This window comes from Glycine max (genome assembly GCF_000004515.6).
Source record: "Glycine max cultivar Williams 82 chromosome 3 unlocalized genomic scaffold, Glycine_max_v4.0 Gm03_scaffold_27, whole genome shotgun sequence".
NCBI classification, from domain to species: domain Eukaryota; kingdom Viridiplantae; phylum Streptophyta; class Magnoliopsida; order Fabales; family Fabaceae; genus Glycine; species Glycine max.
In genome coordinates this window covers 93,263-116,800 of record NW_024464658.1, presented here as the reverse complement: position 1 = coordinate 116,800, position 23,538 = coordinate 93,263, and the positions used below count along the sequence as shown (strand labels likewise).

At 33.3% G+C, this 23,538-nt stretch overlaps 2 protein-coding genes across 2 annotated transcripts; both read right to left on the bottom strand.

Moving 5' to 3' along the window:
• Window positions 1-6,259: 6,259 nt before the first annotated feature.
• On the bottom strand, window positions 6,260-8,782 carry LOC100305503 (uncharacterized). Its single transcript, NM_001249375.2, is given in 3 exon segments — window positions 6,260-6,626; window positions 7,205-7,405; window positions 8,609-8,782. Coding segments are annotated over 3 exon segments (348 nt in total). The 5' UTR covers window positions 8,720-8,782; the 3' UTR covers window positions 6,260-6,590.
• Window positions 8,783-19,520: 10,738 nt separating this feature from the next.
• On the bottom strand, window positions 19,521-22,989 carry LOC100796369 (macrophage migration inhibitory factor homolog). The gene is made up of 2 exons (XM_003522143.5): window positions 22,785-22,989; window positions 19,521-19,799 (listed from the first exon to the last, which is right to left on the bottom strand). Exons 1-2 carry the CDS (start codon window positions 22,893-22,895, stop codon window positions 19,572-19,574), a joined length of 339 nt encoding a protein of 112 aa, XP_003522191.1. The 5' UTR covers window positions 22,896-22,989; the 3' UTR covers window positions 19,521-19,571.
• Window positions 22,990-23,538: the final 549 nt, after the last annotated feature.

The following is a 23,538-nucleotide window of genomic DNA, read 5'->3' as shown; positions in this document are numbered from 1 at the left end:
ATAGCTAACCCCCTGCTATATATATAATAGGTGATCTATTGTTTTCATGTGACTAATACAAACGACTAAGATTGCACCGACAATATAAACGGTTTAGATTGAGTCTTAATTAATCATGTTTGGTTTGCATTATTTGAATAAATTAGTGTTTAGTCTAATCTTCATAGAAAGAATTGTTCAGTCACATCGTCTTGAAACATGCGATGTTAGGTAAAAATCGTATGGGGAAAAGCAACGTGGGGCGGCATCCTTTTTCTAACACAAAGGACAGGATTCCTTATGGGTGATTAGTAATCTCATTTACGTGAATGTGTTATAGGTCGTTAATTGTCATCGGTGCAATCTTGATCACTCATGTTTTTGTATAGGGGACAAAACTCTATAGGATTCCTGATGAGTGAACAGTAACCTCGTTTACATGAATGTGTTATGGGTCATTGATTGTTGCCGGTGCAATCTTAGTCACTCCTTTTTTGGCACAGAGGACGAAGCTTTGCAGTATTCCTAACAATTGAGTAGTAAATACATATATTTGAATACTCAATATAAATATAATTTACTTAAATATTTATCAAAAATACATATATTTAAGTGATATCTAGGTTGTTGATTTTGTCGGTGACAACTTGGCCATTCAACGTTCGTTGATCCAATCGGTGATATCTAGGCCGTTGATTTTATTTGTGGGATTTTCCCCATTCAATGTTCGTTGCTTCAATCGGTGATATCTAGACCATTGATTTTATCAGTGGCATCTTGGCCATTCATTTTGAGGTGTATGTCACAAGCCATTAAACATTATAAATATGGTATGCAGTGAGGAAGTCTAATCCATCACCTTAACTAGAAACCTTTCTGCAACCATATATCCTAAACCTTAACCTTAAACCCTAAATCATGGCTTCATCATCAGCCAATGTGATTGTGTATTATGATGGCTTCATCATAACAACTAAACATGGTTCAACGTTTGTAAGCGGTTCACCAAAGATCATTCAACTTGACAACATAATGTCATTTGATGCCTTGAAACAGGCTATTGGAAACAACATTAAAGTCTACCAAATGGTCAAGTGGTGAAGGATATACAATTTTGTTTACTTGTATTATTTGTTGGTTATTGTGGCAAGTACACGACATTCATGTTGCACAATGATGAAGTTGTAATGACTATGTTTTCCATGTACACAGACATCTTGAAGTTGACATGTCTGGAGTTGTATATTACCATCGTGGACCCGCCCACACAAACATGTGCACATCCACCACCAATTTTTGTTAGTTCTTTCAATTTTGAGGGTTTGAATGAATACCTCTCTAAAGTAATGAACCTTGAATTGAGTTTTGAACCCCCCCCCCCCAAGTTTATTTGAGTAAATTTTATTATTTAATTATTTGTAGGACACATATGTGTGTTTTTCATTGCTGTGTTTTTGACTTGTTGTCATCTCTATTTTAATGCCAAAAGTTTTAAATATGGATTGAAATCTTCAAGTGTTATTAATTTTTTCTTCATTTTACCCTATTTGTTGAATGCGTTTAAGAGTCGAATCATCACCTAATAGTTGTCTTAATGGCTTTATTGACATTAAAACTATGGGAATGGAACATTATTTTGACCAAACCATCTGATACAAATAACAATCTAAGTGATCAAAGTTGTCTTCATGGATTGAAATCTTCAAGTCTTAGTAATTTTTTCGTATCTTTTGCAAATTGGTTCATGCATTTGAGGGTCGAATCAAGACTCGATAGTTGTCTTAATGGATTTATTGACATGAAAACTATGGGAATAAAACATTATTTTGACCAAAAAGCCTTATACAAATAACAATCTAAGTGACAAAAGTTGCCATCATGGATTGAAATCTTCAAGTCTTCGTAATTTTTTCGTATCTTTTGCCACTTGGTTCAAGCACTTTTTGTGTCTCGGTTACAAGTCGAATTTATTTCAGACCCTTATCTACTTATGTTAGGGAACCCAATGCTTTTAGACCTATATCTACTCACATAAAGGAATCCAATTAATTTCAAACCCTTATCTACTCGCGTCAGGGAATTCAATGCTTTCAAATCCTTATCTACACACCTCAAGGAAACCAACTAATTTTAGACCCTTATATGCTCATGTTAGGGAAACCAATGCTTTTAGACCCTTATTTACTCACGTCAATGCTTTCATACCCTTATCTACTCATGTCAGTGAAACCAATTAATTTCAGACCCTTATCTACTCATGTCAGGGAATCCAATGCTTTTAGACCCTTAGCTATTCACAATTAGGAATCCAATGCTCCAAACTCTAACCCTTACCCTAGGTCATAAACCCTTAACCCTAATCATATATCCTACACTTAAGAGAAGACAAAGCCACTATTATTTGATGTTTCTTGTGCTTTTTTTTTCTCTCATACATGAATCCAATGTATTTCAAGCCCTTATATACTCACGTTAGAGAATCCATTTAATTTGAGACCCTTATCTACTCACGTCAGGGAAACCAATGAATTTTACACCCTTATTTACTCACATCAAGGAATCCAATGTGTTCTAGACCCTCATTTATTCACCCCATGGAATTCAATGCTCCAAACCCTAACCCTTACCTTGACCCTAGGTCACAATCCCTTAACCCTGACTCCTATATATAGCACTCAAATCTACCTTCGTTGAACACATCCACACTACACTTCCTTACTCTTTTACTTTCTTCGAAGTTTTTAAACACAAACCCTGTGTCACATTTAGTTATCTATTATTTTTTTATTACAAAATATGTCTTCCTTATTTATCAAATGGTTAGTGCAGTACAATGTTGAAATCATCAAAACAAATGAAGGGGATACTTTTCAGAGCCCTAACCCACTGTTCTTTGAAACAAAGTGAGGCCTCACACTTGAGGCCTTGGAAAAAAAAATCCACCAACACCTCTGTCTTCAACCATTAGATCAAGTATGCAATATTTGATTCTGATACCCTTAAGTAGTGAAACGCAGAATGCTGAAATTTACAATAGTCTAACTTGTTAACAATGAAGACGTTAAAGGTATGATTTTAGTTATTCTTCATACTGAGATTCTTCAATGTTGCGAATTGTATGCAAACATCGAGTGCAATACAATCCCCACCCCAAACCCTAAACCAAAACCTTATCAACCACAATATTATCCTTCATCCCATTATTCAAAATTACCAGATGCTACCCAAGACACTTTATCTTTATCCCAACAAGAACAAAATATATTTGAACCGAACACATCTTCTTTCACCCAACTTATTTCTAGACCATTTCCCACCAATTTTTTTGGCTCACAACCATTCGATGCTACTGAGGATCATCCCACCAAGCGAGCCTAAGTTCATAGCACAACCAGGCTTACCAAACGAAGAATACGGTCCCTTTAGTGAGGACGAAGATGAAGTTCTTCACAATCAACCCTAGGAGGAAGATGACGAGGAATAAGCCTGACCTGTTTTACCAATCATAAATGTATGATCATGCTTCATACCACTTCATATGAAATTTTTTGAAGAATCCTATTTTCAAGATTTTGAATACGAGCATAACTTGGATCGCGAACAAGTCCAACATCAAGTGGAGACTCTCTTTGATGGTATGTGTTTCCTAACGAAACAAGACATACAAAATACTTTGCAATAATATCATGTGAGCAAAGGAGTTAACTATAAGACACAACTATTGAACCCAACAAAGTTAATTGTCATTTGTAATGGCGATAATTGTTCTTGGAGGTGGAGAGCATCATACATCCTTGCCTCCAAGCAATGTGAAATGAGAAAGCTCCATAAACCCCACACATGTTCAAATCCTTCAATCTCACAAGATCATGCAAAGTTGTCGTATTTATTGATCAGTAAAAGCATCCATAACCTAATAAAAAATGATCCATCAACTTTGGTGTCAACCTTAATAACACACATCAAAAGTACTCAAGGATACACTACCACGTACCGCAAAGCATGGATGACAAAGAAAAAGGCTATTGAAGACAACTATGACAACTTGGAAAAATCATACCATGATATACCAGGATTTTTTTTAAAAAACAAAACAAACATATTTTTTTAAAAAAAAACAAAGGGTAACAAAAAATTAGAAAACTATTTTAATAAAAAAATAAAAAAACTCAAATAAATAAATAAAAAACGAAAAAATAAACATTATGACCTACATTTTTAAAAAAAAAATCCATTTTTTAAGAAAAATTATACATAAATGAAAAATACTTATGTTTTTAAAAGTATTTTTTAATAAAATAAGTATATTTTATTTTATTTTTTATAATTCAATTTGGGTATTTTGCATCAGTTTGACCGACACTAAATTCTTTCATACATGATATTACTTTGATATCAAGCATCCTCTAGATAAACATGCTAATTTAAAAAAATAACACATCGGTTACCAATTTCACAACTAAGAATTGAAACAAATAAAATAAAAGAGAGCTGAGAAATCGGTTTGGGGAGAATCAATTTCTCACCTATGAACAATAATTTGTATCATGGATGTAAATAATAGTGGGCTTGTATCATTTGGGTAGATAATAATTTTCTTGTATTATTTTGTCAAAAATTCTAGTTTTGTGAGTTTTTTGATCAACTTATTTTCAGGACTGAGAATCATAGAGGACGATAAAAGAATATAATATGTTTTAAATCCTATATTTTTGTTGAAATTTGTTTTTAGTTTTTGAATTTTGGTATGATTTAATCCCTGAATTTTATATAAAAATAAATGTTTTTAGTCTCTGGTCACACTTCCTAGTTTTTACACTTTTTTAACTTTATATTGTGTGAAGGAACTAAAAACACGTTTTTTTTTTATAAAATACAGGAACTATATTGCATAATATGAAAAATTGGGAACTAAAAACAAGATTTAACAAAATTATAAGGATTAAAATATATTTTATCTAGGGTAAAAAAGAATTAGGTCAAAGTGTGATAAATTAGTAGGTTAATTATTTATATAGAAAAACTTAGTTGAGTTGAATATAAGAATTCATCATGATTAGAGTATGTCTCAAGGCTCAAATTAACATGTTTACAAAAGTACTTATAAATTATTCATCAACAAAATCTTCAGTTGGTTAATTAAGTATTTATTTTAAAAAATAATAATTTTATTATAAAATTGCTTTAATATACATATACTGTTTTACTGGGGTTTAATTATTTTGTAAAAATAAGTTTATGTATGTTTGGTTTAGATTTTCTTTTAGCAAAATTAATTAAAAAAGTTCAGGTTAAGGGTAGAATTTGTGGAATGGTGTGTGTCGTCGTGGAAGTATATGCTCTTAGACTCTTGGTTAATGTGTTGTGCAAAAGTGAGCTTCAAGATGATTGAGGCCAAGATTCATCATGAGTGAGGAAAGGTAGGGTCTGTTCATATATAGATTATAAATGCTCAAAATCACTATATGGTTTATCTCTCAGCGGAAGATGACTATAATATTTATGACTCCATAAACATTCTTAGGAATTGAACGATGATAGAACAATCTATTTGGACCAAGGTTAATGTTTGACCTAGATATGCATCACTTTGGAATGCATATATGTTTGGGGAATGCTTAAGTTAAAGTTCACCAGAATTATCAATATGCTTAGGAGTTAGGATGATAGAACAATTTTCAAATGAAAATGAAGCATATTTTAATATGGAATTCGGAACCTTTTAACAGGACAAATGTCAAATGAATCATATGCTTGAGTTCAGCTCCCTTTTTGGATCATCTTATGTGATTGGAGCATGTTAGAATTGTGTCTTTGTATTCTATTTTTTTGGTTCAAAAGATTAGGGTTATGCTTCAAAACACACGAACCAAAACTAAAAAAATTCCAATTTACGGCAACCATAACACTAATTCAAAGAAGCATAAAGGCATGAAAATTGAAACCAAAAATAGCTTCATAGTTGCAAATCAAACTTTTGTCAGTTTTTTTTATTGATAAATATTAATTTGTTACCATAACCAAAATACATACATATTTAAAAGTTAGCCAATCAAAATTTCAAAACTACTTAAGATTCTTTTGACTGTCCCAACATCCAAGTATGCAAGTCGAAGAATAAAAAAATAAATAAAAGCACATAGTTCTAGTACTCTGCAAAACTTGATGCACTCCAGTCTTAACTGTAGCGCTGAGCAGAAACTACCTTGCCCCCAATTTTCATTTTAAGGAACATGATTCAAATAAACTACAGTTGACACTACACAAAAACCTGCCATTACTATCATAGAACAAGTATGGTATCATATTAATAAGCAATAACATGACGATCATATCAAATCTATGGTTTCAAGCTTAATTCATAAAATGCATCATCAATACAAATTATCATTTTAAGCGGTGCCAGATAATGTTTGTCACAAAAAGTGTCAAACACATATGATCCCCATTTATCCTTGCAATTAAGCAAGTTACGTTTGCGCTTAGGCTACCAGAAATCCCGAGTGTACTTATATAATGATACAAACATAGACATAAACACGGGTGAAACATAATGAACACTCCATCCAACATTCAAGGTACCACAACCAATGTAACATGGAATTCGGATTTCAGAATGTAGATCCATTCCATCCGAAGTTGGAACCCTGCATAACAAACAAAGTACCATTACCATCAATCATCAGCCACGAAAATTAAAAAAAAAAAAATCTTGGGCGTAAAAGCAGACACTGGAAAAAGTGAGAATCAATGTTAAACGAAAACAGATAGCAGTATAAGAGTAAATTATATTGACACTCCCAGTGGTCTCGTTGAATTTCTCCAAATATCTTTCCTTTTTCTACCCCTACACAAATCCTTTGAAAAACATTACATTGACACTCATATACATTACATTAACCCCCTTAATTGTTTGAAAAACATTACACCGTATATCTCTATAAGGAAGGTTGCTGCAAACATTAAAAAAGCAGGGGATTGAGTGAAATCTCAATAAACCTCAGGAGAGTCAGTGCAATTTATTCAATTATTAATTACAGCTTATAAAAGGGGCTATGCTAACAGTCTAGAACAGTGAGAATTAATGATGTAAGTAAAACAAGCAAACATTTTGCGTATTCTTGACTCTGATAGACCTCAACAAATATGAACAATGCAATAAGAAAAAAGATAAGGGGCAATGAATGACCCTTCTTTTCAGGACAGCTCAAGTGAAAATACTTGCCTTGGTGTCATAGAATTTCAAGAAGAACCGCGACTTCGGCACTGACAATTTGGTTTCCAGAATTGAAGCAATTGCAGCACTAAGTTCCTTGTTTACACTAGGGTTAAGACCACCAATGGAAACCAATTCTCCATAAGCTGCTGGCTGCTCATTCCCACCAAAAGCTATGGGTACTGATCCTTTCAGTACAATCATCACATACTGCAAAATCAACAAAGGGCAGAATACTAACTTGATAAGGCTTTAGTAGGGGTGCTCATGGTTTGAGTATTTATATAACTATAACCATAACTAATTTTATATAACTAGTTATATTTTGATATAACCTGTTATTGTTTTTAAAATATGGGCATACAACCGGTTATGAATAAACTAGTTATATAACTGGTTATATCTAAAACCAATTATATAACCAATTATGAATGAATAAAAATAAGTTATTTGAAATAACAATTTCTATAAAACTAATTACAGTCTTATTACCATAACTATGAAACTGGTTATAATTTTATAACTACTTTTATATAACTAGTTATAGTTATTTTTTTACAACTAGTTTTTTAGCAGCCCTAGGCTTTAGAACAGTCCGACCGAACAAATCAAAACACGAAGGCAAAGCAAGAAACATACATTATCATTAGCAAAACAAACCATCAGTAAGATATTCCACTATTTGAAGCCTTCTCAAGGATAGCTTTATAAGATAATAAATTGACACAAGAATACGATTGCTTTTAAAAAAAAAATCATAGGAATCTGCATAGCCAAAATATAACAAATGTAAAATTAATAAAATTAACATTTTAAATCACCAGAGAGAGAAATCATATTTTAAAAATGGGTATAACTCATTATAAAAATAATAAAATGCTAATTACAAACATGTACTATCAGTACCGTCAACAAATCAGAACTGATATAAAAGTTAAAAAAATTATTATAAATGACAATTGCGAATTGCGATAATACCTTTATTGTCAATGTATAAATTATTTATTCTTTTAGATATGCACACAGTGTAAATGCTTTTTATACCATGATCCAATTATAACAAATTGTCATATATCATAAATTTGCTAATTTCTCCATTAGCTACCTTAAAAATCATGTAATGGCATGATTTTCAATTGGTTGACATTTTACCAGTTTCTACTTTTATTTATTCATTTTTATAAATTCTTCAATACGGTACTGTAGGCAAATAACAGAAAATCCGTTCCCACCTTATCCACACCAGCAAGTCCACTAACCACCACATATAAACTTAATCAGCAAAAGAAACACTCTGATAAGCGACCAAAATCGACCATTTCCAAATCTAATTTCAAATTCACCATTTTTTTTCACGAATTACGAATAATCAGCAGAAATAAAATAGCAAAAGGAAAAACAATAATAACGTACGGCTTCGGGTTTGCCGATGATGTTGGCGACGGAGGAGGTGGCTTCGGCGAGGATGGAAGAGGTGTCGACGCCTTCGAGGGACACGTTGGTGCTGAGGTTGAGGCACGGCATTTTTTCTTCTCTTCAGTTACTTCACTCACTATCTTTCTTTGCTCACAATAACTTGAAACCCTTACACGACATACCGCGTTACTCGTGTTTTTATAAGAAGGCATCGATGGAAATATCTCTCTCAAAAATGCCCTTTACCAACCAAATTAGTACTATTTATTTCCTTATTTTCTATTTCCTCAAAAGTCAAAAGTAAAGTTCTTTTTTTATATAATTTGAAGTTTATTAGTTAGTACCACGACAAGGATTTGAAGTTGTTTGTTTTCTTCTTTTGTTTTAGAGAGACATATTTAAATAAAAATAGAATAACTAAAAATAGATATTTCCACGATAAAATGATATAAATGGAGATATTTATGGATAAAATTACTTTTTAAAGTGTTATAATTTTATTTTTTAAATTAATTTTAAAATCTTGTATTTTTCATTTAGATAATTTATTTCCACAACCTTCTTAGTTTCAATTATTACAATTTTTTCATATTATGCATTTTACTATTAATATTATATCTTAATGTATTTTTAATCAAATTTAAAATAAAGGAAGAATTAATGATAAGAAAAGATACACAGATGAAGTTTATATTAATTTTCATGCCAATTTATTTTTTAAAAAAATGAATTAAAGTTTTGTAGTTAGATAGTTAGAAAGTTATACTAATTGATTTCATATAATACATGAGAATTAGGAACTCGATTTTGATTATTATTTTTATCTTAACACAATTGACAAAATCTTCAAATGCATTAGACACGTGAGTTAAGATTGTTGCTCAGTTTAAAATAATCAACTTTAGGGGTTGAGATTCTTGAAATTACTAGCCCCAGGGAAATTTGTCACTCCCTTGCATATCGAGCCATAACCAATTGAGTCATAATCAAGAAGAACTCCAATAGTAATGTCTCTTTCTCACCAATAATTTTTAAGAACTAGTGCCTAATTCTAACATACCTTTATTATAATACTAATTATGCTTAAATACATGAACACTATGATGATTATTATGGTAATCGAGTTAATGTTGTTAGTGAAATGGACCCTTATCGAATCTTTACCACTACCTAACACACATATATATAGTGTAGACAAATTTTTAAGGTTTATTTTTGGATGTGTTCTCTTTAAAGAGAGTAAATTAAGGATCATTACTTTTAAAGGGAAAATTCTCTTGAAGAAAAAAGAAAGAAAGAAGCAAGAAAATGTGTTTATGAGATTGGTTTAGATTATGCAAAGATTTGAGAAGGTTTATGACTTTTTCATTCCTTCTTTTTGCACCCTATAGCTTAATAATAAACTTATTGTTCCATTCTCATAATTGAAGGCCCACTCATCTAGGCCCAATTTTTCTAAAAACCAACTAATCACAAATACAAGTAGGGGTAAACAAAAATAATTGACCTAACCCAAAATTGAGAAAAAAGTTGGTGTTTAGGTAGGTTCAAAAGGGTTAGCTGGTAGGACAGGTTGGAAAATTTGTTTCGCATGGATTTTTATGGTTATTTGACAAATACATCACCCATCGAAACTCAAAACTGATCGTATCATGAGATCTAATTAAAAGGGCTTTAAAAATCTTAGGTAAAAGCTTTGTTAACTAATTTCACCGTTCGCTTTTCCTCCAACATTGTTTCCTTTTTCAAATCCAAACCTAAAATCGTTCTTTCCCAAATTTGAGATGAAATATACTCTTTTCATTCCCCTCTCATGAATCTCCTTATTCTTAATTGTGTTTTCCTTTCCCTTTCTTTTCTATGACTTCTGGAAAGGAATCAAAAGAAAAGGGGTTTTGGAACACATGATGGCCCCTTTTTCTATCCTGTCGTTTCAATGAAGACCTCACGCACATTAGAGATTTGGAGATAAGGCTTATCTGAGACTAAAGTATAATTGAAACACTAAGCTACGTTTAGGAATTAGGTATTCCTCTTTTCCTTTGTTTTCAAATGGGTCACTCAAAGTCATTGCTTTTCCCTTTTATGCTCTTTGAGGCTCTCATAATAAAAAAGTGCATGGATTTTTTTTCCTTGTTTAGATGCTTTCTCACAAGCTAAGTTGATTGTGGTTTCAGTGTAGTTTTGGTTTTTGTTAGATTTATGTGGTTTTTGTGGAGTTGTGGTTTGACTTAAATTTTAGTGAAAATGTTAGTTTTAATTTGCAAATCTTAGCCTATACTAGATAAAGCACTTGGTTAGGTTATGTCGCATCCAAACTCAGTACCCTCTCGATCACATACCTACATATTTTGTACAACATGTACCGGTCTTCAACATAGGCAATGGACAAGTACCATTTGGCCATGATTATTACCAATATACTCACTTCAGGATAATTACTTGATTATAAGTACTTAAGCAGGATTAAGAGGTATATTATTCAACTAGTAATCAGGACGTCCAGGCCCACTAAGGTCAGTATAAATTGGGGTGAACCCCCTAGGTAAGATAAGAGATTCATTCTGGAATATTCACTAGATATCATCTACAACTTTGAGCTAAACTCTTACTTGAGCGTTGGAGTGCCTTTTGCGGGTACCCCCCTTACTCTTTTGGACTCACACAAACTGGAGACTTTAGCGAAGAACCATCAAAGAAGACCCTTCGGCACAATAAAAGACCCTTCGACATAAGGGTAAGTATTTGGTTCATTTGTGACAGAAACATTTTGGCTCCCACCGTGGGGTCATGTAAGATATATCTTGACCCTAAGAGTTCATGGAAATAACAAGGCCTATAATGAACATGTCAACGATGGAGCAACCAGTCAATCATCACAACAAAGACATTCATGTTGAGGACCAAATTGACTTGTCCTCAATAGTTTAGAGACTGCAGGCTCAAATTTTTAAATGCAAAGGCACCACATCAAAGAAGTTGACGCCCTTCAATGCAAGAATACTCACCTACGGGAAGCCCATGGGTCACGACAACCTGAGGCTAGCTTGTTTGAGGGAGGAGAAGTTAACTCAACCACAATTGGCTTGCCTAGAGCTACCAATAAGAGCGTGTGTCTGAACACTATTCCTCTGTCTCTCAACACATTAGGAAGACAGTTGTTGTAGTTTAAGAACCTCTTTGTCCCTAGCATCATGGAGGTGAATTTTCCTTCCAATTGGAAGAACTTGACTAATGAAAAGTATGATGCTACCACATACCCAAACAAACACTTGGATGTGTACATCACCCAAGTGAGCATGTACACCTTCATTGGTTCATGTGAATACCCCCTAACTCTATGGGTTCGTTCGACACCTTGATTGCCCATTTTGGCACAAAATTTGCCACTAGGCGACCTCACCATTTGACGACTGTGACCCTTGTCAACATTTGGCAGGAGAAGAAGGAACCTTTACAGACCTTCATGGAACATTTCAAAAAGGTTGGGGTGAATATCTGAAACCTTGACCCAGTTGTGGCTATGCATTATTTGATAACACTGTTATGGTTGAGACCTTTTGTCAACTGTCTGTGCAAGAAACTGAAATATGATCTTGACAAACTACAAACAAGAACAACTAACTATTTGTAGATTGAGGAGTTGTTTGAGTACAAGAATCAGGTGCGGGCCGATGTCGTGTCAACCAAGAAATACAATGACAAGCCCAACTCCGAAAAAAATTGTGATGACGAAAGGAATGATTAGCCCCCACGAGAACCACATTATGCTCATTACGTTCCCCTTACCGCTAGTAGATCCCATATCATGGATTAGGCCTTGGCCTTGAGCATTTTAACCATGCCTAAGAGAGATAACACTCTGCTGAAAGCCAACTACTCAAAACATTACCAGTATCATCGCAATCGTAGTCACTCAACGGAGGAATGTAGTGACTTGAAAGACAAGATAGAAGAACTCATCAAGCTTGGCCAACTAAAGGAGTTCATTCATAAGCCACAGTCATACAGGCCCGAGGGAAGGACCCGACCAAAGTCTAGTTGGGAGAGGGACCGAGAACATGCAGGTTGGTCAAAAAGGCTGAGAAGCTGAAGCTGCTTGAGGGAGAGAAAGGAGAAACCCCTCGACCAACCGAGGTGGGTCATAAACACCATCGCCTGAGGTTTTGTTAGGGAGGGGCCACCGCCTCCGCGTGAAAATAACACTTTCAACAAGTCTGATCCATCAACATGATCTCTCGGCACCGAGTACCTAAAATGTCACTTATAGCTTTCACAACATATGACTTCAAAGCAATTGACCCAGTATAGGATGACCCCATGGTTATCAGTGTTGAGATATCCAATTGCATAGTCAAGAAGATCCTTGTAGACCAATGAAACTCGACCGACATATTGTTTTGGAACACCTTTATGTAGATGGAAATACCTGAATCCAAGATCGTCCCACATGATGACCCATTATTTGGTTTTGCTTAAGAACGGGTAGGGATAAAGGACTGTATTTGGCATTACACTAAGTTTGGACATAAGGGGCGATTACAGGAAAGACTAAAAATATGATACGTGATAGTGCATGTTCACACGTTGTACATTATACTCCTTGGTCGCCCCTCACTCAATGCCCTGGGTGTAGTTGTCTTAACCCTCACCTGGCGATGAATTTCCCGTCAAACCCTAGGACCATAATAACTATGCACATTGACCAGAGGAAAAAGCCCTATAAGTCGTACACCGTGTAAAGGCTAGAACAGAGACTAGAGAGGTGGAGGAACTAAAGCTCAATCCAAGAACTAGGGAAGGAAATGTCACTCAGTTGGGAAACCAACTACCCAATGATGATCGCAATTGAACACAACAAGTTATCTAGACATGATGACTTATTTGCATGGTCCACGGTAGATATTCCCGAGATCGATCCAAGCTTTCATTGTCATAGGTTAGCCATATGTAAAGATGCAAAGCAAATAGCCTAAAGGAAGAGGATGGGGTAAAAGAGGTGTCGGATAATACGACAAGAAGTGGTCAAGTTGATGTCTGCCCAATTCATTAGAGAAATCAACTACTCCACTTGGCTTTCTAATGTTGTTATGGTAAAAAAACCGAACGGGAAGTAGAGGATGTGTACAGGCTACACGGATTTGAATCGAGCATGCCCTAAGGATGCATACCTATTCCCAAACATCGCCCATCTTGTCGAAACTAGATACTAGCAAGAAGCTGATTTTCTATCTTTCAGTCTCAGATAAGGCCATAAAGGCAGTATTGGTACAAGAAGAGAGAAGTGAGTTGAGGCCAATGTATTTCGTAAGTCGGGTGCTACAGGATCCAGAAATGAGGTACCGGTTGATGGAAAAGGTAGCATTTGCACTTGTTAATACTACTTTCCATCTCCGTCAATATTTTCAGTGCCCTAAAATCACTACTTGGACTAATTGTCACATAGCCAAAATACTACACAAGCCCAAATTGCTAGGACAAATGATGGGATGGTCAATCAAACTTTCAAAGTATGAAATTGCCTATGAATTGAGAGGTACTATTCGGGCACATGAGCTACCCGATTTCAACAACGAGTTGCATCCTTTACTGCCACAATTCAAGCATGAATGGTGGACAATGCATGTGGATGGCTCCTCTAACTGGCATGGGAGTGGAACTAGTGTTATCCTGGAAGGACCCAACGACGTGACCATGGCATAATTGTTATGCTTTGACTTCAAAGCCATATGAAATCAGGGTGAGTATGTGGCTCTCCTCGAAGGGCTAAGACTCACCAAAGTGGTTGACTCCCAAAGATTTGTGTTTTATGTCCAAGATTTGTGTGATGCATGATTGTCAGTGGTTCTACAAGGAAGACCAAGTGGTATCAGTCACCAAAATAATGATTTAACAATTGATATTTCTAAGACTCATTCTTTCTCCACATGCATGCCTTCAATAATTAAAGAACATGAAGTGGATGATGTACTTGCAAATCATAATGATAACAAAGAAGACTTATGGGAGCACATTCCTATGTAATTATATTATATAAAGTAATGTTTATGATATCCCCAAAATATGTAATCAATTATTTTTATTTGCATATTTACAATTTATTACTTTTGTTTACTTGTAATTGATGTTAACTTTAAATTTGTTTTATTTGCACAGAGTCATGGCAACACCACCAAGGTCGCCTCCCTATTCATTAGATCCTTCGGGAGTGTACATCTAAAAGGTCTAAAGAATCTACATGACTTCAAAACTTGACTGTTAGAGACTTAGATTAGCCCAGGCCAATGGTTAATGTCAATCCTACAACTAGGAGAGGTTCAATCCCACATAAAGAGAAGTTCCAAAGTTATTTGGGGTCAATAGCTCGAGAAAAGATTCCTATTGTCCATCCAAATTGGAAAGTTGTATCGGAATCTCTAAAAAATCTAATTTGGGATGTCCTTTTGGTATGTCTAGCAAGCTATCTATTTTTTTTTTGTATTTTATTTGATTTAAGTTGAAACAGTTGTGATTCAATATGATCTACATAACAATATTTGATGCAGGGAAAATTTAATATTCCAGAAGCATCCAATGCCAAGAAGAAGGTGATGTCATCAGTGGCCACAAGATGGAGGCAAATTAAGTCATCCTTGACCACAAAATATGTATATGTAGACAAGGAGGGTCAAGATGATCAGACTTATTCTGACCAAACTCTTTGTTTTAAGTATGGTCTTGATCCATAGAGTTGGGAGGAATTTGTTCCAAGCCATAAAACCCCAACTTGGCAAGTTATTTGTGGATGTTTTTTTGTTTGAATTCCATATCTGTAAATTATTTTTTTAATTAATTTGTTAAAAAACTATCTAATTTATCACATGGAATTAGAAAGAAGGCTCCTGAAATTCAAAAATATAATAACTGTCCATACTTACTGTCTCATGGGGGTTATGATTTGCTTGAGAAAAAATTTATGGAGAAGAAAAGGAAGAAAGGACAAGAGGAGGCAATGTAGATTGAGGATTGACCATTGATTGTCAACCCTCCATCTTCTATTGAAAGACATGTGAAGTGGAAGTTGACATGCACAAAGCGATATGGGTAGATGACATTTGAGGCGACACAAGAAATTTCTGATAAAATTGTTAGTTCATTTTCATTTTCACATGTAATTTATATAATAACAACATCATTTGATAAATAAGCATGCTTTGTTTGTTACATGACTCCTTACAAGAACAAACGACACAAGGAAGCTTTATTTCCCATGGTTGTCAAGATATACTGAACACTACGATTGGGCGACCGGACCAACCAGGTCCTATTCATGCTGCGGGAGTCAGTGTCACAATCAACCAATACTTCAAAAATGCATCACATGGCTCCAACAGTTCAACTACATTGATCAACCTACAATAGTTGGATGAGATAATAGGAAAGCTTAACGAAGAGTGGATGAGAGAAGTAGAAGACAAGAATAAATAGAGTCTAGAGAAAATTAAACAAAAGTTAAAGGAGGTCATAAAAATTGAGTTAACCCAAATGGCATCGCAACACTCATTCCCGATTAAGGCATATATACAAGTATTAGGTGCACGTGTGAACACAAAGAAGAACTATGTTGAAATTGCTGTCAATCTATCAAGAAAAAAACATGTTGTTAATGTCATACCTACTATGGGATTGTACGTTCATCATGATCATTCTACCCGCCTTATGGCCTTGAGAAAAGTATATGAGGGGGTGTCAACCATACACAATGCATATGCCTTATGCAGATGATGTGGTGAAGGTGTGTGTTGGAGAAGTTTACAATGGTAATGCTTAAGTCTCTTTTTCCACTTCTAAGGTTGAGTATGTGAGGAAAACCCTTCATACATTCATTGCATGGTTGAGACATCTTGTGAGACCTGTTTCACATGAGGTATTTAGTTATGTTTATTTGTATTAATTGAGAAATCTTATATCGTTAAAAACTCTTTACTTTTGCTGATGAATTATTTTGTTTATTACCTAAATAGGATTCACAGATGTGTCCAAAGAAATAGGTTAAACTTGTTCATAGATTCTATAGATTCTAAGAGAATTTTTTAGGAAATCGTCTTAGAATATAGTTTCTAAGACGATGGAATACTGATGTTTTAAACAATAAATAAAACTATCTAAGATGACTTCTTAAAGAATCGATGTAGAAACCAACATACTAAGACGATTGAAAAATCATTGTTGAAAGTGTTCTTTCCATGACAATGACTTCATAAACGATTTTAGAACTGTCATGTAATGTGCTAAAGAACCAACTTGGAAAACATTTTTTCTAGTAGTGTTGACTAGGTCTGACTCGTGGTTGTATCAGGAGAAGTACCTACTTCTCTGTCAATCCACATGAACCCCAAAAGTATGATCGGAGGAGGCGAGTGTTTCTCCTTGAGCACTGAGTGCTTCTTAGGCCAACATGCAACTTCTTGGGAAGTCCCTGTCTCAACAATGGTGACCACTACTAGAGTTGCAATGTTCTCGCCCACATTTTCCAACAATTGGCTCAAAAATGCCAAAAGGTCACTAGACCCCTCGGTCGTCGCAAAGTCAATTAAACTAGAAACATCCGATCCCGAAGAGTGAGAGTCAGATAACACTTCAAAAACTTCATCATTGTACCCTCAAACCTTGGACCCATTTCTAACCAACTCCCACAATGATAGCTTTTGACCGGCACCATTATTACGTACCTAAAAAAGAATTGACCTGCTACACTACTCGACGAAAAGGAAAGAACACTATTCAGCTCAGAGCAAAGAAGTAAATATCAGAGGTAAAAAGTGAAGAGAGGTTCCCCCTTATTTATAGAAGTTGGGCCTACGACGAAGCCAAACCAACAACCACTATCCATCATTCAATCAGAAAAGATCTACGAATGAGATCATGAGACATTTTGGTACCCAATGTAGGAAAACGAGCAAATGTGGGATATAACTGTTACATCCATGATGTAACTATTACATCGTGCCAATTAAGCACGTAAACATCAAGGGAGTTAATAATAACCATTTTGACATGGAGGATAAAGCCTTTCTTTTTTACTGAGGCCAAAAAAAGGCTTAAGGGCTAGTATACTAGATAAAGTACTCGGTTAGGCCAAGGGAACACCTGTCGCATCGAAACTGAGTACCCTCTCGACCACATACCCACATATTTTGTACAAAACGTCTTGGTCTTCAACATAGGTAAAGTACGAGTACCATTTGATCATGATTATCACTAATAAATCCACTTAAGGATAATTACTTAATTAAAAGTATTAAAGCATAATTTGGAGGTGTATTACTCAACTGGTAATTAGGACTTGCAAGCCCATTGACCCCAAGCTCATAAAGGTTAGTATAAAAAGACGTGATCCCCAGGTAAGAGGAGAGATTCATTCTCGAATATTCACTAGATATCATTTACAACTCTAAGTCAAACCCTTACTTGAACATTGGAGTGCCCTTTGCAGGTATCATCCCTCACTCTTTCGAACTCACACATTGAAGACTTCAATGAAGAATCATCATAAAAGATCCTTTGGCACCACAAAAGACCTATCAACAAAACAGAAAACCTTTCAGTCCCTTCAGCATAAAGATAAATGTTTAGTCTATTTGTGATAGGAGCATAGCCCCTTGTAATATTGAATGCATGCACTGTCAAAAGATATTCATATTATACTAGATCGTTTTTGCAGAGCAACGGGTTTATGGTTCATTTTTGCAATTACAAGGTATAACTCCACTTTTCTATTTTACACGATCAATGTTGAATGAATAACACTAACCTCAAGATGTTTAAGTTGATAATAAATGGTATTGTGATCTGTACTTAAGAATGGCTAGAGATTTGGTTGAAAGGAAACACGTTGGTATTCTTTATTTGTTTCTTACAAAAATGTGAGTTTTTCAGTGTTTCATTTTCTACAAAGAATCCTTGGTACCGGCGTGAGATCCTTGTCACTCTTCATTTTCTTTCCTATTATTGTTACTTTCTAGTCTATGTATTAAGTTTTTTACGCTTAACTTATATATTTTGTTTTATGGCATTACTAAGTTTTGCAGATAAATATGTTAATGGAGCTCAATTTAGACTTTGGAGAGTGATTGAAGCATGTCGTTATCATTTTAGTTATTTTGTAATTAATATTTTATTTTATTGGATGCTAGTAATTCATTCCAGATTTATTTATTTATTTTGTAATGTCCTTGATTAGATTTTTGTAACAATTTTAATCAAAATTGATATTTTTTATTTATTCCTTTTGCAATTTGGATCTAAACAAAATATTGATTGACCCAAATGAAAGGATGTTAAAAAGTATCAGGATAAACAACAAAAATAAAAATTCGAATTTGGTAATTGAAATGTGATTTTGGCCCACTAAATTCATACCCGCATCAACCCATTCGCCCAAATCCAAACCCACACAACCCGAATGTTTACTAGGTCAGGTTCGGAATTGAAATTACAATCTAGTGGATTCGGGTGGAATGAACTTTTGGACCTAAATCCAATTGACCCCGACTCATTGCATATTCCCACATACAAACAAAGATATACATACTATAAACCATCAATTCATAATTAATGAATTAATTATAAATATTCAAGGAAATTGAATTAGTACTATTCGAATCAATGACCTGTTAGGTCATTTTCTTTTTACGAAACAACCTAAAAATCATCTTATTTTTTTATTTCTTTCCTTTTACTTTCTTTTTTCTGTAAATGAAACATACCATAAAATGGCATAAAAATTATGAGATCAGATTAAAAATGGAAAATAAGTTAAAGGATTTTTTTTCCATAACCATATTACGTGGCATTCTTTTTATTGAGTGCAAAAATGAAGATCACATGGGCATATTTTAGTGGCAACATACGTTAAAACTCATCGATAAATGATTAGGGAACAATATTGTGGCATGTCATAATCAGATCAAGCATATTATTACATTTTGGATTTAGTACGGAATAGTGTTGTGTCAAAGACTTTGAGAAAAAATCTTGTTCTTGGAATAGATAGGTTGGACTGCAATATGGTGCCAATGGTATTAATTAGCTTCCTCTTCACTTCTGGATTTATACCACCCATTGAAACTATCTCAGCATATGCAGCTGGTTCTTTGTTACCCTCAAAAGATATTGGCACTGACCCTTTCAATATGACCATCACAAACTGCACATATATAGTCACAACACAGGCTTTAAGTCACAATACCCCATAGAATTGAAGACATTTAAGCTTAATTGATATTACTAATTCTATCATTCAGTTTACAATGAAAGAAAGTAGAGAACCAAATTAATTTTCGGCCTTAATAACTTCCCTGGGTTGGTTGGTTGCTTTGAGGTTCATGAGATTTAACTGGCAACAATAAAGAATCAAAAGACCTTATTATGTTTCTTAGAGTTAATTTAGTTAGTTAAGTTATAGGACATGAATTATGAATGGGTTTTTCTTTTTTATCAGTCAATACGTGAGTTCAATTACTTATGATGTAGTTAGTTCCTTTTTTTGGTCTTTCCTAATAATTTTTTCAAAAATAAAAACAGTCGTTTAGATGTGTTTGGATTAAAGAGTTTTTATATTATTCGATTACAAATTATTATCTAGCTGCATAATTTTATTGACTTTTATAATATATTTTAAGAAAATTTATTAGATATGATTTCTTATTAATTGACAATATAAATTTTCTTATACCAATAATACATATAAATTAAACTCAATTTTAAATAAGTTCTTATTCAACTAACTTATTACTTTCTCTATAAAAAAAATAACTCATCACTTCAGAGTTTATATATGTCATAAATTTGATAATAAATTTTACTCTGACAAATTTAAAACCTTACACAAATTTGATATATTAATGAAGTTTAATTTAATTAATTAAATATAATATATAAGTATCATAAATTTTGATATCACGGATAAAAAAATTTCTTAAGAATTTCTAAGGGTGTTTTTCTAAATTTATGACATCTTCCATATGATTTCATCAATTCTTTTGAGTGGAGTTTTTGTTCTTTACCTCAAATATCCCATCCATCTTTTATGCCCGCCCCTGATTTAAGATCAGATTCAAGATATACTTATTCATTTATCTTTCTTAATTTACCTAGCTATCTATCGAATTATTGACATATATCTGCCATATCTCATCATCATTTCTTTTAAATGGGGTTTCTGTTATTTTTTTTACCTCAAATATCCCATCCATCTTTTATGACATGAAAAGAATTATCAGATCTCACACCCTATAACATTTCAAACGAATAATAGTGGGGTTACTGTGGGCCTCCCAAACAGATAATAGTACGTGGCCTTCATGATCGAATCAAGATAAAGATGAGGTGCTTGTGTTGTTCCTCAAGTGGAATAAGTAGACAACTACACTTCTTCCACTACCCTCCTTGCTTGGTTTCTTTTTTCACACGTGATATAGAAAAGGAATTGAATCGATCTAGAAGGATTCATGGTATCTAATTATCTATTAAAATTAATGATAATGATTTTTTTAGTCTTTTATATTTTGAAATTAATGATAATGATTTTCATCTTCATACTTTTGATGATTAGTAAATTTCACCTCTGTCAGGAAAATGCTAAAAATGTTGCTCATCAGAATATCTCAAATCTTAAATTCTGTAAAAAGGACAAAATTTATCAATTTATTAAAAATATGAAAACAAATTATCATTTTACCATAACTAATAGAAATATGGACTGAAACTTCAAAGTCTGAAAATATATTTTATCTAATATTTTATTTATATTTAAATAATTTGTCCTCTAACAAATATCACATTTTTCTTTTAAAATTATGCACTTTTAATTCTTATATTTAATAAAATGGCGTGATTTTGATTTTTCATTAGACGTATTCTTAATTTTTTAATAAAAGACTGAAATTATACGATTTTATTAAATTGAACAAAAATACTAAATTAAAATCATGATATATTCATAGATAAAAACGTATTTAGCTCTTTATTTAAGTACTTAAACTGCATTCGTTGGACTTTCCTTTTCTTAATCATTCCAACATTTGCATTATGGTTTGTCCCCATTGTTAAAATAATAAAATAAATAAATTGCATCATGTAGTCTTTAATATTCCATTGCATTATTTTATTCTAGGGATCTGATTACATATGCATTCAACAATATCAAACAGCACTAAAACACTGCACTCTACCATGAAAATTAAACTAGAAAAAACTCCCAACTTGCCTGTCTTTCTCAACCAACTTGTTTAGTTGCCCATTGGATTAGTTTATTTCATTTTATGAATAGTTTATGTATTCATAATATTTCGAAGTTTGACTGACCTTATTCAACTTGAGTCGGACAAAATAACAGCCAAAGTTTTATTTACCGAATTTTAACTCAGTTTCGATACTACGAATTAAACCAAAACACTGTCATATCATGCTTGCGTTCGTTGACTCAAGTCACATTGAAAGTATAAGATTTTAATTAATGTGATATTTATATAAGGTCTTAACAAATTACTTTGTGTAGGTTGTTAAGATTCAATTGTAAGATATCCCATTAGGAATATGGGATGCTAATTAATGAGATTTATAAAGTCTTGGAATTTCTAACTGGTGTGATATGATTCTTCTAAGTTTCTTATCATTATACAACAAAGTACTAAAGTTCTTTTAATGATAAATAAACTAGTGAAATCAAATTGATTATTTCATGCCAAATTGCATAAACTTAGTAATAGTAAGTTAGTATATGTAACTATCAATAATTACTGCCAGAAAACTTCTAGACGCTCTGATCAAACTAGACAACGGAAAGACAGAAAGCAAAAAGGGGCAGTTTCTCATATGCAGAGCAATCAAAAGCACACACTTCGTGATATTCAGAGTTAACAAATCTGTCAAACTTATAAAGTTGTGTCCAATTTTACATATAGAATTCAGATTCCTTTTGCAGTAGATTGAGTTGTTGGGGGAGTATATAAAAATCAAACAGTTGAACCATTAACAGATTTGCATCAAATTTACAATAGACCAAACAAAGAATAAGAATAAGAATACCCCAAAAGCGAATTTTTCACACGTCTTGAGAATTGAGACCAAATTTCATAAGCTATGATTGGAAAAAAGATGATTAGAGAGAAAAGAGAATAGAGTGGCATACCTTCTCTGGCTTGCCGATGATTGTGGAAACTGCAGTGGTGGCTTGAGAAAAGATTGGATCGATGTTAACTCCATCTAAGTTTATGTTGGTGGAGATGTAAAGGCAAGGCATCTTTTCTTTCCCCTTTTTCCTTGTGATGACTCTTCTTTCTTATTGGGAACCTATTTGGGTTTGTTATATAAGCTCCAGTTTGTTGCAACCCCATCTTGAGAATATATATATATATATATATATATATATATATATATATATATATGTGTGTGTGTGTGTGTGTGTGTGTTTGTGTGTGTGTAAAAATTGAGTGGTGGAAAGCTGACTTTCATTGTTTCCACCAATTGCTAATGGATTGCTTGGGTTGGACAACAACATTCATCATACCCTTTCTTTCTCATTTTCACAAAAACAAAAATAAGTGTTTTTTTTTTTTTACTTGGTCCATAGCTGGTTTAACATCCTCAATTCCGGCAAATAAAGTGAGTTAGATTAAAAGAAAATACACTATAGGGTTTTTTAATGGAAAAATACATTATAAGATAATATTATATCATCATAATTATTTACTAATATTTTTTAATTAAATTTCATGTAATTAAATAGAATTTTTATGAATTTAAAATGGATAAAATATTATTTTAGTCTCTAAAAATATAAAACATTATCATATTAACCCTTAAAATTAAACAGATTTAAAATAAATTTCTAAGATGTCAAATAAGTTACTAAACTAATTGTTCTCACGACTTTTAAATTAATA

Bases quoted from the DNA above. Each gene is read 5' to 3' on its own strand.
- LOC100796369 (XM_003522143.5), bottom strand. From the start codon at position 22,895: ATGCCTTGCCTTTACATCTCCACCAACATAAACTTAGATGGAGTTAAC. The intron at 19,800-22,784 runs GTATGCCACTCT...ATATATGTGCAG, and splicing joins TCATCGGCAAGCCAGAGAAG to TTTGTGATGGTCATATTGAA.